The sequence below is a fragment of the Tamandua tetradactyla genome, chromosome 5 (assembly GCF_023851605.1).
Source record: "Tamandua tetradactyla isolate mTamTet1 chromosome 5, mTamTet1.pri, whole genome shotgun sequence".
NCBI classification, from domain to species: Eukaryota; Metazoa; Chordata; class Mammalia; order Pilosa; family Myrmecophagidae; genus Tamandua; species Tamandua tetradactyla.
In genome coordinates, this window is record NC_135331.1 from 129,221,284 (window position 1) to 129,240,190 (window position 18,907).

Consider the following 18,907-nt stretch of genomic DNA (forward strand, 5'->3'; position numbering starts at 1 on the left):
AAGCTACATTTAAGTGAGATTTATTCTGAATTAGGAAACTAGTATCTACTGGGTAAGGCAATACCCATTCTGATAGCTCCTCAGTCATCAGGTGTGAGCCCATTTATGGCCATGCCTTCACTTAACCCTAATTCCACTATCCCTTTGGAAGCCTAAAGTAGCAAATTCTCTGTGGTTGCAGATTCCACAGGTGCAAGTGGTCTGTGAGGTTCTCCCTTTTCCATCTACGTATCTATCTGTTCAAGGCTGAGTTTTCTTCATACACTCCAATTCAAACTCCATTCTGCAAAAGACTGAATGCAGAAGCAGGTGAGAACCCAGCTGTCTTCTATTAAGAGCTTTACAAGCATATAAATCAGTGCTATACTTCTCACAAGGTACTTTTGTTTTAGAGAATGTTTTTTGCTCTTTTTATAAAGATTATGTAAACCTGTAACAGGCTTTGTGTTGTTTTTTAAATGCACCTCCAGGTCAATTCCAGACAATGGTACAGTTCTCTTAAGTTGACTGCTCTTTGGTTCAGAGCTGCATCTCAGGAATTGGCCCCCAGCCTGGCCAAGGGTGACCTTGGAACTCTTTCTAGGTTTGAGGGTTTCAATTAGTTAAGCTTAAGGGCCATCTTGGTTGGGCTTCAGAGAAATCGAAAGTGTTACCTCCAATCCATCAACAATAATGCCATGCAACTGTTTATTTAAAACTTTATTCTTTTAAGTAGCAACCTTGGAAACAAATATTCACATCAGGATTCATAGAGGCAAAGGCAGAAGCCAAAAACTAGCTGTTTTTCCCTAATTTGTCAGACTGGAACAGAGTTTAAATCAGGTCTGACTCGCTCCACAGCCTACCACCAGTCACGCTGGCTACAAGTTAGCTTCGCTGCATCCACGGGTCTAGTTTCAGAGCATTCATGGCTTTCTCAAGTCTGACTATCCCTGCGGAGAGAACAGTAGAGTAAGCATGGGAGAAGATGGAAAGAACCGGGGACTCGTCTAGCCTCTTCCAGGGTTCGTTTTCCCGGCTTGCAAGCCAGGCGTTCCGGGCCTGGGAACCTCAGAACGTGGGGCCACCAGTCCCATTCCAAGATCCTCCAAGAGGGTGGGCGCTGGGGGTGGGGTGGAAGTTTTCCCGAATAGTTTTGCCCTAAGGGTCCATCCAGCCCTGCCCGGCTCCCACCGCAGTCTCACCTCTTAGTACTCAGGACCAACGGCCAATACCCAGGGGCCCCAGACTCTTAAAGGAGTTTCCGGGACGCCACTGGCGATATCCCGCAGGTGGTAGATGGGAACAGAGGGAAGGGGAGGGGTATGGTGGGTACCGTGAGGAAGTGAAGACGCCCTCCACCTCGCCACCAGGCCTCTCACCTCGCTCCTGTCGCTGGCGGTGCCACTCGGCCAGGGACTGGAGCATCCACTTGGTCCGGAGCTTGTACAAGTAGTTGCCGTAAACCACAACCTCGGTGAGGTCCGAGGATTCCAGAGCTTTCAGCTCGACCATGGCCTTGCTCACTTCCTCGATGTACGGGATTCGAGATCCATCTGGGCCTGATGGGGGGAGGGGACGGATGAGCGCTCGGGTCGCCCAGGAGGGGGCCGAGACGCCGGGACCCGGGCACCCGAGCCCGGACGGGGCTCACTCACCAAACATGGCTTCCAGCAGCCGCGTCTGAACTTGAAACACCTCGGGATCTTTCAAGTCTTCGGGAACTTTCACCCACGGTGGGATGTAATTCCGTTCCGGGAGCTTCCCCATCTTGAGTTCTCGAGACCACGCTCCAGCCCCAGATAGGCCTAACCGCGCCGTCGGGAGCCGCGCCGGGCGGAAAGCCTTAACACCTGGGAGGCCCCGCCCCGAGCCCCGCCCCTCTGGGCCCCGCCCCGAATCCCGACTCGCCGCGCTCCTCCGGCGCTCCCTGCGCTCCTGCTCTGCGGTTGCTTGGTGCGGATCGTTACCTTCTCCGTGGCCTTCCCAGGCAGTCGGAAGCGCCTCTGCTCCAGAACAGGCGGACCCAGCTGTTTCCGAGTTTACAAATGGCTCCCACCTGCATTGGCCCTTTTCTTGCGCACCAGAGGCCCGTGGGTTGGGGGCGGAGTGCGGTTGACCCTTCCGCTGGAAACAACTCTTTGGGCCAGAGCCTCGGAAGCCGGGATTGATTCCAAGTTTCAGGCTGCGAGGACCACACATTGCCAAGGAGCATCCGTTTTCTCTCGTCTGGAAAAGGGGCGGACCCCAGGGCTTCACTTAACCGCAACTCACACAGCTTTCGGGAACTGGGAGGATATTCCCGCTATTTAAGAAACCCGGAGCTGAGATTCGGAAAGTTATTCCCTTGCTTCAAGGGACACGATGAGGGCGCTAAAGCGTCCCCAGGTTCATGTTTCTCGAAGCCCCTACGTCTGAAGCTTTTGAATCAACCCTGATTTCTAAGCCCAGGCATGTACTACCGGACCACTCCGGCCCAAACGATGTGGTCCAGGCTTCTGGCTCGTCTCTAAATAAACTTGGTTTATTCATTTCTAAACATACTGCTTGAAGCAATGAACTGGATTCACACACACACACACACACACACACACCCGAGGGTGTGGTTTCAATGCTTTAGGTCTTAACAGGTGCTGATGAAGTTAACTTTCCCCAAGTTTTTTGGTAACACCTAGTATCCCCCGCAAGAGCTTTATTTCTTAGGACGGATCTCTTTCCATTAAAGTAAAAACTGGATGGGATTATTATCAACTGCCTAAATGTAAGCCAATAGAGAAAATGATCATTAATGGCTACAACTATCAAATGAAAGGTTGAGGAACTGGATATTTGCAAGTTCTGGAAGTTATAAAGGAAAAAACTTACAATAGAGGCTTAGCCAAACCAACCTTAACCAAACACTAAAATCAGTTACACCAATAATAGTATAAATGGACTATTGTGAAAATAAATTGGATGACTTTTATTTTTATTTAACTTTTTATTGTAAATATAACATATACAAAAAAGCAATAAATTTCAAAGTACAGTTTAACAAGTAGGTATTGAAAAGATTTCAAAGTTTGGTGTGGGTTACAGTTCCACAATTTCAGGTTTTTCCTTTTAGCTGCTCCAAGACACTGGAGACAAAAAAGAAATAGCAATATAATGATTCTGGAGGACTGTTTTAAGGAGACAACTAAATGCTACGCATGAGTCAGATAATCCTCAAGAGAGAACATTTCAAGGCAATAGAGGAAATTTTAATTGAGCCATATTATAAAATATTAATGTCTAGAAACTTCTAGTGTGGGAAGTGTATTAAAGTTATGTAGGAATGTCCCTTGTTCTCAGGAAAAGCATGCTGTGAGGTATATAGGGCGAAGTGTCACGCTACCTGCAATTTACTCAAAATACTTCAGCAAAAAAAAGTTTTTTTTTCTGGAGGGTGATGTGACATACTAAGGGGAGATTCCCCCCTCCCCCGCCCTGCCCTGCCACCCAGTGGTGCCACTGCCTCTATTCTATCTACCATTGCTCAGCAAGAACCTTTCACTCCTTCGTGCTTGCGGGTATCTGTATTTTTTTTCCTATCAATTTTATCTCCCACGAAGTAATTTTTTTTTTTATGAACTGTCCCTCAGTTCCCCCCACCCCACCCCCATTTCTCTCTTTTGAAGTAATTCTTTACGTGCCTCCAACTTCCGAGTTTGGCCCAGAGCAGCTACTGTGAGCGTGCAAGAACCGAAAAACCTACTCTTAGCCCCGCGATCCCAGATATGACCCACTAGTGGCTATCTCATTTGAAACGGGCAGGAGTCGCTTCCACAGGCCGCTACGTTGTCCAATCCACCACAGCCTCCTCTCCACTCCAACGCTCAGGCTGCTGGGTGTTGTCAGACCAGGCGAGGAGAACCGAACTGCCCCCATCCCGGGCCTCAGAGGCCAAGTAAGTGAACTCCAGGTGCGCCGAGAGAGAGGGACCAAGGGATCCGAGGCACCAGGGACTCGCTGCTGGGTGCCGCCGCGGGTTTTCCAGAAAATCGCATCTGGACGGGATCAGCTACACCCTCAGAGCTAGCAATGTGACCCCGAGATTCACGGGAGTCAATGGCTGGGCCCCCCCCACCATCCCGACCCCACCTAGGAACCGCCGCAGGGCGCCCCTGCCTTGCCCCGGGTGCCCCTAGCGCAGAGCCCGAGCTGAGAAAACCCCACAGACGCCTAAGGACGCACACGGCAGAAACAAAGGCAGTCCTGACAATAATCATTCCACCCCTCGCCAGTTTCTCAGAAAAAGGCTGCCGCCAAATAGCTAGCTAGCATCAGGTCTGCGGCCTGGGAATCCCCGGGGGGCCCTGGGTGCGGGATTCTATACGCGGTGGGCGAGGAAATAGTCTCCCCCCCCCCCCCCCCCGGTTCGTACACCGCAGCCCAGATCCCCACATCCAGTCCCTTCTCCATCCCCCAGCCCGGTGCGTGGGCTGCTGGTGTCCCGAGGCGGTGATTTAACGCGCCCTCTCGGCTCTCCTGGTGTAGAGCTATTGAGCCTGTGTCTCTGCCCCGGCTCAGAAGCGGGTGAGAACCGGAGTTAACCCGGCGCCTACCGCTAGCAACACATCAACGAGTTCGAGACCCGATCTTCTTTCTGTCCTTTCCAAAAAGGCCAAGCGATCTCCACTTAATTGTTCCATTAGAAATTAACTGTTCTATTAGAACCACTAAAACCCAATCACGATACTCAATTTTCTCCCATCTCCGGGTGCACTTCCAGCGCGCTCGGGACTTGCCTGGGTGCGGGCACCTCGCTGCCTGTAGCCGGGACACAGCACCGGCTGGGAGCCAGCGCCGCTCGCCGAGCCCAAAGGGGGCGGGGCTGAAGACAGGTTCCCGCGCCGCGTCCCAGGCAGCTGAGTCAGAAGGGGGCAGTGTCAGGCCGACACCCGGGCTGGCAGGAGCGTCAGGGTTGGGAAGAGGGGAGAAGACCCATACCGCCAGCCCTCACCTTGAAAGCTGCTGCCGCGACGCCTGCCTGCCCTCATCTGGAGTTCACACTCTGCCCTCTTCCCGAGGCGAAAGATGGTGAGCTCAGCGTCACCCAACGGTTCTGCCACTTTCACATCCAGAAGCACTTTTTCATCCTCTGGAAGAGCTGGAGGGGGATCAGGTTCCGACCTGAGGAGCTCGAAGATGGGGGAGACGAGAGACTCCGAGGCAGGACCGAAGGACCGCGGCGAGAAGCGCAGACGTGAGTCTCGGCGACCGGTGGGGGGTATCCAGAAGGAGGTCGGGGCCCGGGTGGCCCACGGAGGACGGGCTCCAGCAGCGACGCCTCGACGTGCATCACCAGCGGGCTGCGCAAGTGAGCCGGCCGCCGCCACCACCCGCGCTTCCCGAGTTTCTTCCGGGGTGCGAGCCCCAAAGGCTGATCCACTACCATCTTCAAGTCCGCCTCCGTTTTAACTTGCTCTGCCTCGTCTTCGGCCTGTCCAGGCCGTGCTCAGAGAAAGGATGCACTCTTGTCACTGGATTTAAGGGAAACCCAGAAGCTCCTGCTTGGTCTCAGAGCGAACTCCGCCCCTGCCCCGAGGCCTCTCCTTTCCAGACAGTCCTACACCCAAAGACCCCAGAGCAATCGAATCACTGATTGACCTAAGGCGGTTCGCGTCCGCGCGCTCAGAGAAGCCATCATGCCCCTAAATTGGCAAACGGCTTCTACCTACTCCTTTTGACCTCACCATAACCACCCGGCATGGAGGGTACGCAATACCACCGCATCTTGAAACTGGGATCGGGGGCCAGGGTACGGGGACAGTGAGGCTAGTGAGATAATTTCCTGATAGGTATGATTACTATCTGCCAATTCATATTTTACTTGTTTTTTTTGTTTTGCTTCATTTTCATTTTGAAATATTTTCAGATTTTCAAAACAGTTGCTTTCACCAGAATTCCTATAAACCCATCCTTCCAAATTCCCCAAATACTAACATTTTAATAACCCTAGTTCAATTATCCAAATCATGAAATTAACATTGGTACTATACAATAATTTTCTGATTCACAAGTCAGGAAATTAATTTTTAACAGGCCAGAGGATAAATATTTTTGGCTTTGTAACTCATATTTACTAAAGCTTGTTCATAGCTTTTATTATGGCCCCATGATATTCAATCCGAGTTTCCTAGCAGATTTAGTCGATTTCCAATTATCTGCTGCCATGAATAGGCCAAAAGGATGCTGTAACTCATTAAGCCTATTTGGGAGAATATCCTTTCAAGCAGTTAGAAGTCCAGAGAAAGAATGACTGGTGAAAGGGCAGAAGCATTTTTAATACTCTAGCTATTTATTGACCTATTACTTTTTGAAAATGTCCCTGGAATTTGTAAAAATAATAATAATAATTTGATTGGATGCTGGAATTGTGGACTTTTTTTTTAGTTATTTTTTTATTTTTTTAAATACCAAAAAACATGTAACAATCGCAAACATTATTCTTTTGATCATTCCGTTCTACATATATAATCAGTAATTCACAATATCATCACACAGTTGCATATTCATCATCATGATCGTTTCTTGGAACATTTGCATCTACTCAGAAAAAGAAATAAAATGAAAACATAAAAAAAATTTATACATACCATACCCCTTACCCCTCCCTTTCACTGATCACTAGCATGTCCGACTAAATTTATTATAACATTTGTTCCCATTATTTGTTTTCATTTCATATGTTCTACTCGTCTGTTGACAAGGTAGATAAAAGGAGCATCAGACACAAGGTTTTCACAATCACACAGCCACATTCTGAAAGCTATATCATTATTCAATCATCATCAAGAAACATGGCTACTGGAACACAGCTCTACATTTTCAGGCAGTTCCCTCCAGCCTCTCCATTGAATTTTGGATAACAAGGTGATATCTACTTAATGCGTAAGAATAACCAACCTCCAGTATAACCTCTCGCTCTGTTTGGGATCTCTCAGCCATTGACACTTTGTCTCATTTCACTCTTCCCCCTTTTGGTCCAGAAGATTTTCTCAATTCCGTGATGCTGAGTCTCTGCTCCTTCTGGGGTTTTTCTCAATCCCTTGATGCTGAGTCTCAGCTCATTCCAGGATTTTCATCCCATGTTGCCAGGAAGGTCCACACCCCTGGGAGTCATGTCCCATGTAGACAGGGGGAGGGTGGTGAGTTTGCTTGTTGTGTTGGCTGGAGAGAGAGAGAGGCCACATCTGAGCAACAAAAGAGGCTCTCTTGGGGATGACTCTTAGGTCTTAGGCCTAATTTTAAGTAGGCTGATCTATCCTTTGTGGGGTTAAGTTTCACATGAACAACCCCCAAGACTGGGGGCTCTGCCTATAGCTTTGGTTGTCCACACTGGTTGTGAGAATATCAAGAATTCAACTTGGGGAAGTTGAATTTCTCCCCCATTCTCACCATTCCCCGAAGGGGACTTTGCAAATACTTTTCCACTCACTGATCAAATCACTCTGGTATTCATCAGGCCATCACTCTGTACAAACCAACAAAATCTCATGTCCTACCCAAGGTTGCATGTACTTATGGTGTTCAATTAAGCTGTCTACCTAAGTTATATTAGGAAATGCACTACTCAAAATATAAATTTTGTGTGGACAACTTTTATTCTAAATTTCAACTGTTGTTACTTTTATTATAAAGCAATATATATATATATATTAAGTGTTACTAGTTTATATTCCAACCAATTTGAGTTTGTTGTTCCCTAGGTTCCTAGAGAGTAACCACACCCTGAAGTGTTAATGATCAAACCTTCTTAAACTTGAATGCATAAAGGAATCACTTGTGGATCTCATTAAGATAATTCAGATTTTGTAGGTCTGAGGCAGGCCTGAGATCCTGCATTTTGAACAATTTCCAAGGTGATGCTGATGCTGCTGATTTATGGATCATACTTTGTGTAGCAAGATTATAGATGTCTCCAAAGCCAACAGATAGGAGGAGGTGTGCTGCTTTGAAAGGAAGTATGCCCCCTAAGAAAAGCCATGTTTTAATATAAATCCCATTTCATAAAGGTAGAATAATCTCTATTCAATACTGTATGTTTGAAACTGTAATGAGATCATCTCCCTAGGTAATGTGATTTAGTCAAGAATGGTTGTTAAACTGGATTAAGGGACGACATGTCTCCAACCCATTTGGGTGGTTCTTGAGAAGTTTCTGAAGTCCTATAAAAGAGGAAACATTTTGGAGAATGAGAGACTCAGAGAGAGCAGAGAATGCTGCAGCACCACAAAGCAGAGAGTCCACCAGCCAGTGACCTTTGGAGATGAAGAAGGAAAATGCCTCCCGGGGAGCTTCATGAAACCAGAAGCCAGGAGAGAAAACTAGCAGATAACGCCGTATTCGCCATGTGCCCTTCCAGCCGAGAGAGGAACCCTGACCGTGTTCACCATGTGCCTTTCCAGATGACAGAGAAACCCTGAACTTCATTGGCCTTCTTGAACCAAGGTATCTTTCCCTGGATGCCTTTGATTGGACATTTCTATAGACTTGTTTTAATCGGGTCATTTTCTCGGCCTTAGATCTGTAAACTAGCAACTCATTAAATTCTCCCTTTTAAAAAGCCATTCCGTTTCTGGTATATTGCATCCCGGCAGCTAGCAAACTAAAACAGGAGGTAATTTGAAAGTTATTGATTCAGAGGGCTCAAATTTTCTAATGAGAACACTTGAGCTCTGTGGAACAAAACGTGTGTTTTAACTCCGTGGCCCCATACCTTTCCAGCATGAGAGACTCTTGTAAACAGCCAGCCTCACTCCTGACCACCCCATCCCAAATCCCCCATTCCAGTTCACTAATGAAAAGGAAGCTACTGCTTATTACCACTGGTTGAGTGCCATGCAGGGATGTAGCCCCTGGGACTGCCAGGTCTTCTGATTTTTTGTGTGTGAAATCTCCCAGTTTTATAATGCTAGCACCTTATTTTTAAAAAATGATGTGCATAAAACTAAGCACACCTGTGGGTCTCGAAACCAGCTGACAATCTTTGAAGAGTATTCTGCTTTCCAAGTTTTCAGTTATCCTTGGCCTCTAGGAAATAACTTCTGTCCAAAGAAGTTGTGAAGCTCAAGTCTACCCCCCCTTCCCCACACACTTTTTTCTCCATCCCAGATGTTTACCCACCTTCAAAACTACATAGTCCCCTTTGTTTCCAACTTGTCCCTCTGTCAACTCTTCCCAAATTGATATATAGGTTTAATGCAATCCCTATCAAAATACCAGGAAGACTTTTTGTAGATATAGACTAGATTAATCAAAAAGTTATATGGATAGGCAAAGGAACTAGAATAGCTAAAATAATTGTTAAAATCAATCAGCATGATTTCAAGACTTATTATATGACTACACTAATCAATACTGGATGATAATGGTGGAGAGGGAGATCCAGATCAATGAAACAGAACAGGGAACAGAAATAGCTCCCCACAAATAGGGCCAAATGATTTTTTTCAAAGGTGCAAAAGCAATTTAATAGACGAAATAAAGCCTTTTCAAATTATAGTGTTGGAGAAATTGGACATCCACAGGCCAAACAAACAAGCCAATCTCAACCTAAGTCTCACACCTTATAGAAAAATTAACTTAAAATTGATCATGGACCATTGTAGTGTTTTTATAAATGTAAAATGTAAAAGTATAAAGCCTTTAGAAAAAATATAGAAGAAAATCTTTGGGATCTAGGGCTAGGCAAGGATTTCTTTTTTTCATCACAGTTGTATATTCATCATCATGATCATTTCTTAGAACATTTGCATCAATTCAGAAAAAGAAATAAAAAGACAACAGAAAAAAATTCATACATACCATACCCCTCACCCCTCCCTTTTATTGATCACTAGCATTTCAATCTACTAAATTTATTTTAACATTTGTTCCCCCTATTATTTATTTATTTTTAATCCATATGTTTACTTATCTGTCCATAAGGTAGATAAAAGAAGCATCAGACACAAGGTTTTCACAATCACACAGTCACACTGCAAAGCTATATCATCATACAATCATCTTCAAGAAACATGGCTACTGAAACACAGCTCTACATTTTCAAGCAGTTCCCTCCAGCCACTCTGTTACACCTTAACTAAAAAGGTGATATCTATTTAATGTGTAAGAATAACCTCCAGGATCACTTCTCGACTCTGTTTGAAATCTCTCAGCCATTGACACTTTATTTTGTCACATTTCTCCCTTCCCCTTTTGGTCAAGAAGGTTTTCTCAATCCCTTGATGCTGAGTCCCAGCTCATTCTAGGATTTCTGTCCCACATTGCCAGGAAGGTCCACACCCCTGGGAGTCATGTCCCACGTAGAGGGAGGGTGGTGAGTTTGCTTGTCATGCTGGCTGAGAGAGAGAGGCCACATCTGAGCAACAGAAGAGGTTCTCTTGGGGGTGTCTCTTAGGCCTAATTTTAAGTAGGCTTAGCCTAACCTTTGTGGGGTTAAGTTCATATGAACAAACCCCAAGATTGGGGGCTCAGCCTATTGCTTTGGTTGTCCCCACTGCTTATGAGAATAACAAGAATTCTCCACTTGGGGAAGTTGAATTTCCCCCCTTTCTCACCATCTCCCCAGGGGACTTTGCAAATACTTTTTTATTCACTGCTCAAATCCTTTTGAGATTTATCAAGGCATCACTCTGGACAAACCTACAAAATCTCCTTAGGCAAGGATTTCTTAGACTTTACCACTAAGAGCACTATCCATGAAAGGAGAAACTGATGAATTGGCCCTCATCAAAAGTAAAAACTTAGCAGACACTATGGGCCGGGCGTCAGGGGTAGCCTGAGTATGGAGTATGAAATTCCTGGGTTATCTGCTGTGCCATGAGAAAGAATTCAAGGGCTTAGCACAGATCCAGCAAGCAAGTAGAAAGTGTACTGAGTACACATATAAGAGGAGCATGTGAGCACTTTCACAAGAGAAGAGTGATCATCTGATGAGAGAACAGCAGCAATGAAGAACTTATGACTCTTGACAGAATGCAGCAGACCACCATCATGAATCCTATGATAGAAACAAGAATAATTAATAATTCTGATGAGGGATTCAGAACCTGGAACATCAACTGCCTAATCAAAGTCAAGAAAACAATCCCATAGACCCTGTTGATCAACCTTGGAAAGCCAAATAGGTTTTCTTTAAGCAGTGCAGAGCCTATTCCACTTCGCCAGCTTCACTGAACCAAGTACAATAAGAAATATTAGCAATGGTACAGACACCACCAAGACAGGCCAACAAGAAATCAAGATCAATGCAATTGTCCATCATGATTTGTGTCAGTGAATTGAGGCTGAGCACTACACTGATTGTTAGAATAAACGATGAGTCAGCAATTCTCCAGGTTGCATACCTGAATAATTGAATGGCACTTTTAGAGCTCACATCTGAGTTAGAATTTGCAGTCTTGTTGGTTTATAGAAATAGTTTTGGTTTGTTTTGTTTTGTTTTCTTAGGCAGAAGTAAAGGCAAGTCTTGGAATACTATTCCTAAAGTTGATGAGTTGTAACTGCAACACAAATGGGACAAGCAGTAAAGAAATTACATGTACACAGCCAGGGCACATGTGATCCAGAAGCTAGGGAGTTGCTCACAGCACAGGGTCAGAACCAAGGGCTCACTTTAACTGCGTTACACATTTGGATCTCTATGTTTCTCTCTCAGATACCAAGTATTTGGTCCACTGACATATGACAATGGTTAAATTAAAATTTAAAATGATCTAGGGTCTGATCAAAAGATTATAGTAATTGGTTCTTTTTCTGGGAAAGAAGGATGCTAGCAAAGTCTGACATTGAATTGTTAGTAGATAATGGTTAACAATCAGTTAACAGATAACTGACGTAGGTATAGATTCTCATTTGATGAAATAAGAATTTCCCAAAGGATTTTATCATGGGGTCTGGTGATGGATTGCAATCAGTAAAATTGAGGACAGTGACAATTGTTTGGAATAATTTAAGAATGGCATTAGAAAAAATGTTCTTAATCTTTAGGTGTATGTTCTAATTATTTTTCTTTGTTCATATAATCCTTATTTTTAGGTATAATTACATATTTACATAAATTTTAGCATAGTATATTTTCTGAAAAATTCTGATTTTATTATTAAGTAGGTATGATACACTTTGAGCTATGTTATATGAGAATTTTATAAAACCCACATTTGCTTATATTTTGCATTGAGTGGCACAGCATAACTAAGTTCTTAGAAAGAACTTAGTGTGTACACAGCTAAGAAATGGGTGTTTTTGAGGAAACAAAAGGACAATATGATGGGGTTTCCCAATTCAGTTTGGGCAGTGTCATCTATTTCTTCTACATGGCAGATATATTGTTATATTCAATCACAACATTTTGCAAGTTGTTTATTCTAGCTTATTGTCTTTTATTGGATTTAAGAAACATGATAGAAGAATGTAAAAATCAATGTTGAATGGAGTAAACATTTTATGATTCATTTAATGTTCCAAACCTCACTTATTCTCTATATAACCAGTTAAAATAGCTGGTGAATCTTTTATTAATTAATGATAATAAAATCATTTTTTAATGTAGCTGATTTGGTTTGAAGTTATATGTACCCCAGGAAAGATCATGTTCTTAAATCTGATCCATTCCTGTGAGCATGGACCTATTGTAATAGGATCTTTTGGTGAGTTGGATCTTAAGTTATAAGAGTTTATTGGACAGAGTTCTCACCTGCCATGCCGGAGACCCGGGTTTGATCCCAGTGCCTGTCCATGCAAAAAAAAAAAAAAAGAGTTTATTGGAGTCTTTATAAAAGGATAAAAGACAGAGAAAAGATACAGAAAAATTCAGAGAAGCTCAAAGATAAGGACATACACAGAAGATGGACAGTATAGCAATGAAACCAGAAGCTAAAAGTAACAAAAATAGAGAAAGAAGGGAGTTACCAGCAGATGTTGCTATGTGTCTGGCCGTGTGATAGAGGAGTTGAACATCACTGAAATCTGGGCTTTAGTGAGAAGATAATGTCTGTTGATGCCTTAATTTAAACATTTTCATGACCACAGAACTGTAAACATGTAACTTAATAAATCCCCACTGTACAAGCCAACTCATTTCTGGTATATTGCATTTGATCAGATTTGGCAAACTAAAATAGATTTCATACCAGAAGACTGTGTTTGTAAATACCAAAAATGCTGGAATGGCTTTATAAATTGTTACAGGGAAGACTCTTGTTGAATTGTGAAGTGCCGCATAAAAAAGGTCTATTGCTTTGAAAAGACTATTGGTAGAAATATGGATGTTAAAGGTACTTCCAAGCTAATACAAATTTTGGTACTGGAGAAGTGTAGTGCTACTGTGGTTTGCAAATACCAAGCATATTAAAACAGCTTTTTAAATGGATTAGGGGAAGATCCTTAAGAGTTGTGAGGAGCTTAATAAAGAAGGCCTAGAATGCTTTGAAGAGACTATTGGTAGAAATGTGGGCTGTAAAGATACCTCTGATGAGGCTTTAGACAGAAATGATGATCCAATCTTGTGGGAGCAGCTGTTGAGTTTAAAGTGTTTGATTAGATTATCTCCATGGAGATGTGGTACAGCCAATTGTAGGTGTGGCCTTTTGATTAGATGGAGATGTGACTCTACCCATTCCAGGTGGGTCTTGATAAGTTTACCAGACTCCTTTAAAAGAGAAAACATTTGGGAGAAAGCCAGAAATGACAGAAGCCACAGAGGCTGCTAGAAACATGGCTACTGGAACACAGCTCTACATTTTCAGGCAGTTCCCTCCAGCCTCTCCATTACATCTTGAATACCAAGGTAATATCTACTTAATGCGTAAGAATTACCTCCAGGATAACCTCTCGACTCTATTTGGAATTCTTAGGCCTAATTTTAAGTAGGCTTAGCCTAGCCTTTGCGAGGTTAAATTTCATATGAACAAACCCCAAAATTGGAGGCTCGGCCTATTGCTTTGGTTGTCCCCACTGCTTGTGAGAATATCAAGAATTCTCCACTTGGGGAAGTTGAATTTTCCCCCTTTTGGTAAGTAGGATCTTAACTTGAGATGTGACTTACCTCATACAGGGTGGGCCTTAATCCTCTTACTGGAATCTTTTTTAAGAGACATAGAGAAGACAGAGAAAAAATCTCTAGAGAAAGTCATAGACAAGGACAGACACAGAAGATCAGAGAGGAATCAACTGAAGCCATAAGCTGGAAAGAATAAAACCTAGGAGAGAAGGGAATGACCATCAGACACCCCCATGTGCCTTGCCATGTGACAGAGAAGAAGATAGATAAAAGGAGCATCATACACAAAGTTTTCACAATCACGCAGTCACATTGCGAAAGCTATATCATTATACAATCAGAACCTATCTACATAATTTCTGTTCATTGGTCCCTGGGCCTTTTCTGACTGGAAAAAAACTGTCTTGGGAAGTTTTTACCCTCCTCCCAGAATTAATCCTCCAGGTAAAAGCTGCTAGAGATAGTAAAAGGAGCGTAAAAAACAAATACAAAACAAACAGAACAGATCAACATTCCCAGAGGAGAAACAGTGGAAATAAAGCCTCCTACTGGGGGTGAAACAATTGCACAAATAGTGCAATCTCAAAAGTCGTATCATATATCCAGGGCAAGAATCAACTGATTAAGAACTGAAAAAATTGTGATCAATTAAACATGAGCTATTCTGAAGTCTAAAACAAGCTGAACGAAGGATCAAAGAAAAGCTTTGGCACAAAGCCAATCAACAGGAAAATCATAGGCAAGTGAGAGAAATTGACATCCAGAGTCAATTCACCAAATAATAAGATGCTTAGATACCAGCAAAAAATTTCAAGCCATACTAAGAAACAGGAAGATACAGCCCCGTCAAATGAACAAACTGAAAGCAGACAATTACAGGATTCAAAACAACTAAACACTGATAATATAAACAAATCTCCTAAATAAATTTCAAGGAAAATAGGACAAAAGAGAAAATGATATTCAGAAGACACTGGTGAGTATAAAGAAGAATTTGAAAGCATGCAAAAAAATTAACAAAACTTATGGAAATGAAAGGGACAATAGAAGTGATAGAGAATACATTATAGCCATACAACAGCAGACTCAAAGAGGCAGAAGAAAGGATCAGTGAACTAGAGGGTAAGATATCTAGAATTCTACAGACAAAAGAACAGGTAGAGAAAAGAATGGAAAAAATGGTCTCAGGAAATTGAAGGACAGCATGAAATGCACAAATGTATACATAATGGGTATCCCAGGAGAAAAAGAGATGGAAATCAGGGCAGAACAAATATTTGAGGAAATAATGGGCAAAAATTTCCCAACTCTTATGAAAGACACAAAGGTACATGTCCAAGAAGTGCAACATACTTCAAACAGTATTAAATGCAACATACTTAATCAAAGACTACTCCAAAGACACATAGTTATCAAAATATCTAACGCCAAAGACAAAGTGAGAATTCTGAAAGTAGCAAGAGAAAAGTAATTCATTACATACAAGGGATGCACAATAAGTTCTAATTTCTCATCAGAAACCATGGAAGCAAGAAGGCAGTAGTATGATATATTTAAAGTAGTGAAAGAAAAAGATAGCCAGTCAAGAATTCTTTACCTGACAAAACTGTCATTCAAAAATGAAAAAAGAGTTTAAAATCTTCACAGATAAACAGAAACTGAGAGAGTCTGTCAACAAAAAATCTCCCTTACAAGAAATACTAAAGATAGTTCTGTAGGCTGAAAGGAAAGGCCAGGAGAGAGAGATTTGGAGGAGAATGTAGAAATGAAAATTGTCAGGAAAAGGTAACTATAGGGTAAAAAGAGGGACAAAAGCAACTAAAAGTAAAAATCTAAAATTGTGGAATTGTAACTCATGTCAAAGTCTGAAATATGTTCTACAAATAATGGTGTTGATGTGCTTTGAAATTTATAGCTTTTTTGTATTTATGTTATTGTTCACCAAAAAAAGAAGGAAAAAAGTCAATTGTGATGATAAAAAACATTTATGCCCTCTAGCCTCCTATATTCCAGAGCAGCTAGAAGGAAAAAATATGAGAGGATCATATGGTAGCCCATGACAAACTCTGGGATCTGTCCTGTAACTACTTGTTGAAGAGTACTTTGAAAACTACTGCTTTTTTATTTCTTTGCTTTGTATATATGTTATACTATACAATCAAAAAAAGAGGGGCAAAAGAAAGATATGATATATAAAAGCCAAATGGTTCAGCAATCATACTCGTTTTTTAAACTCTACCTTCTCTGTATAACTCCACCATAATGTTGGAAGGGCTGTCACTAATAAGGTGTAGGGAGATGGAACTAGCTGAGGTTCTGGAGAGGCTGGACCCTCTAGGTTTTAGGATTTATCTGTTCCAGGGGACCCATCTGGAGGTTGTAGGTTTCTGGAAAGTTACCCTAGTGCACAGAACCTTTGTAGAATCTTATATAATGCCCTAGGTGTTCTTTAGGATTGATTGGCTGGAATGGCTTTGATTGTAGTTTGGTAAGCTATGATGGGTAGCAATGTCTAACTGAAGCTTGCATAAACAGTGACCTCTAGAGTAGCCTCTCGAATCAATTTGAATTCTCTCAGTCACTGATACCTTATTTGCTTCACTTCTTCTCCCCCTTTTGGTCAGGAAGCCACAAGGTTTTCACAATCACACAGTCACATTGTAAAAGCTATATCATTACACACATGTCTTCAAGAATCAAGGCTACTGGAATACAGTTCAGCAGTTTCAGGTCCTTCCCTCCAGCCACTCCAATACACCACTAAGATTTTATTTTGTCTCATTTCTCTCTTCCCTTTTTTGGTCATGAGAGATGAATCTTTCTCATTCCCAGATTACTGGGTCCTGGTTCACCAGAAGTCATGTCCCACATTGCCAGGGTGGTCACCTCTTAATTCTTAGCTTCTGTGATAACACAATCCTGATCCCCTGTCCATATCTCTGGCCTCCTTTTCTCAATACGAGTTTTAAATACCTGATCTCTTCAGAGCTTGGTGTGGGACCTCTTCAACTCTCGTTCTACAGTCATACAAAGACATTTAAATAATGGTCCTGAATATGCTCAAAGACCTAAAGAAAAACATGGACAAAGAACTAAAGGAAATCAGGAAAATAATGGATAAGCATGAAGGAAATATCAATATAGAGATGGAAATTATGAAAGAAAACCAAACAGAGCTGAAGACCATAGTGACAGATATTTAAAATTCCCTAGAGGGGTTCAACAGCAGATTGGAGAACTTAAAGATAAAATAATTGAAATCATGTAATCTGAGGCATAGGGAGGAAAAAGAATGAAGAAATGTGAAAATAGCCTGAAAACCCTTGGGACATTATTAAGCACCCATTGTGGGAGTTCCAGAAGGAGAAGAAAGAAAGAAGGGGGCAGAGAGAATATTCAAGGAAATAATGGCTGAAAACTTCCCTGATAATGAAAGACATGAATACACACATCCAAGATGTTCAACGGACTCCAAATAGGATAGGGTCAAATAGACCCACACCATGCCTTATCATAATCAAACTGTTGAATGCTAAAGATAAAGAGAGAATGCTGAAAGCTATAAGAGAGAAGCAACAGGTCATATCCAAGGGGGCCTTAATAAAATTAAGTACCTATTTTTCATAGGAAATAATAGATGGAAGTGGGCAGTGAAAAGACATATTTACAGTGTTGAATGCAAAAACTGTCTACCAAGAATTCTGTATCTGGCAAAATTTTCAAACATGAAGGAGGAATTAAGTCATTCCCAGATAAACAAAAGCTGAGATTGAAAGAAAAGGACACTAGACATTTGACTGAAGCCACTTGGAGAAATAAAGATTTCTAGTAAAGTTAATGAGATTGGTAAATGTAACTACCAGTACTATTGTATTTTTTATTTGTAACTACAATCTTTACTTCCTACAGGATCTAAAAGGCAAATGCATAAAAAATAATGATAAATCAATGGTTTGGGACTCATAATGTATAAATATATAATTTGTGACAAGAATTACATAAAGGTGGGGAATGGTGGGGCATTGGAACATAGTTTATGTATGCTATTGAAACTGTTAATTTGGTTTCAAAACATACAAGATTCTTATAGTTTTAGGATGCTAAATTTATGCCCCATGGTAGCCAAAAATAAAATATAAGGGAATATGCAAATTCAGAGAGTACAAGTTGCCAGGAGTGGGGAGCAGAGGAAATAAGAAGTTAATGCACGATAAGTGTAGAGTTTCCGCTTGGAGAGACGGAAATGATTTAGTAATGGAAGGTGGTGATGGAGCTATAATATTGTGACTGTGATTAATCCCATTGAAGTGAATGTTTGGGAGTGAATGAGTTGGGAAAGTTTATGTTGTAAATTTGTTTCCACAATTTTAAAAAAAAAGAAAAAGCAACTAAAGAGACAAAAGAATTAAAGGCAGTACATGATCCTGCTTGGGATCTAGCAAAGGAGGAAAAAGGCTCAAAGGGTTATTATTGGGACATATAAAAAACTTGAAATATAAACTCTTTGAGCTTTATATCTTGACTTTGAAAACTACACTTAAGGTGATTACATAAGTGAATATTCTTGTTCCTAGGAAATGTACATGAGAGTATTAGGTGTTCAATGAGCATGATGTATACAATCTATGTTCAGATGTTCTGAAAATGGATTGATAAATAGACAAACAGATGGATGAATGGGTATATGTATGTACGGAAAGTAGATGGATAGACAGAATGATAAGGCAAAAGTGGCAAAATATTAAAATTGGTGGATGAGGGCATGGGGGAGGGGGGAGCTGGAGTTCTCTGCATGCTGTTTGTATTATTTTTCTAACAGACCTGTAAGTTCCAAACAAGAAGTTTTCTTAATAAAATAAAAAGAATCCTGAAAAGCACTTTCTTCCCAAAGCAGAGCTA

At 41.9% G+C, this 18,907-nt stretch overlaps 1 protein-coding gene across 1 annotated transcript; it reads right to left on the reverse strand.

The window, feature by feature from the left end:
* Positions 1–494: 494 nt before the first annotated feature.
* DPPA5 (developmental pluripotency associated 5) lies at positions 495–1,848 on the reverse strand. The gene is made up of 3 exons (XM_077159250.1): positions 1,638–1,848; positions 1,362–1,541; positions 495–932 (listed from the first exon to the last, which is right to left on the reverse strand). The coding sequence occupies exons 1-3, from the start codon at positions 1,747–1,749 to the stop codon at positions 868–870; spliced, it is 357 nt and encodes a 118-aa protein (XP_077015365.1). The 5' UTR covers positions 1,750–1,848; the 3' UTR covers positions 495–867.
* Positions 1,849–18,907: the final 17,059 nt, after the last annotated feature.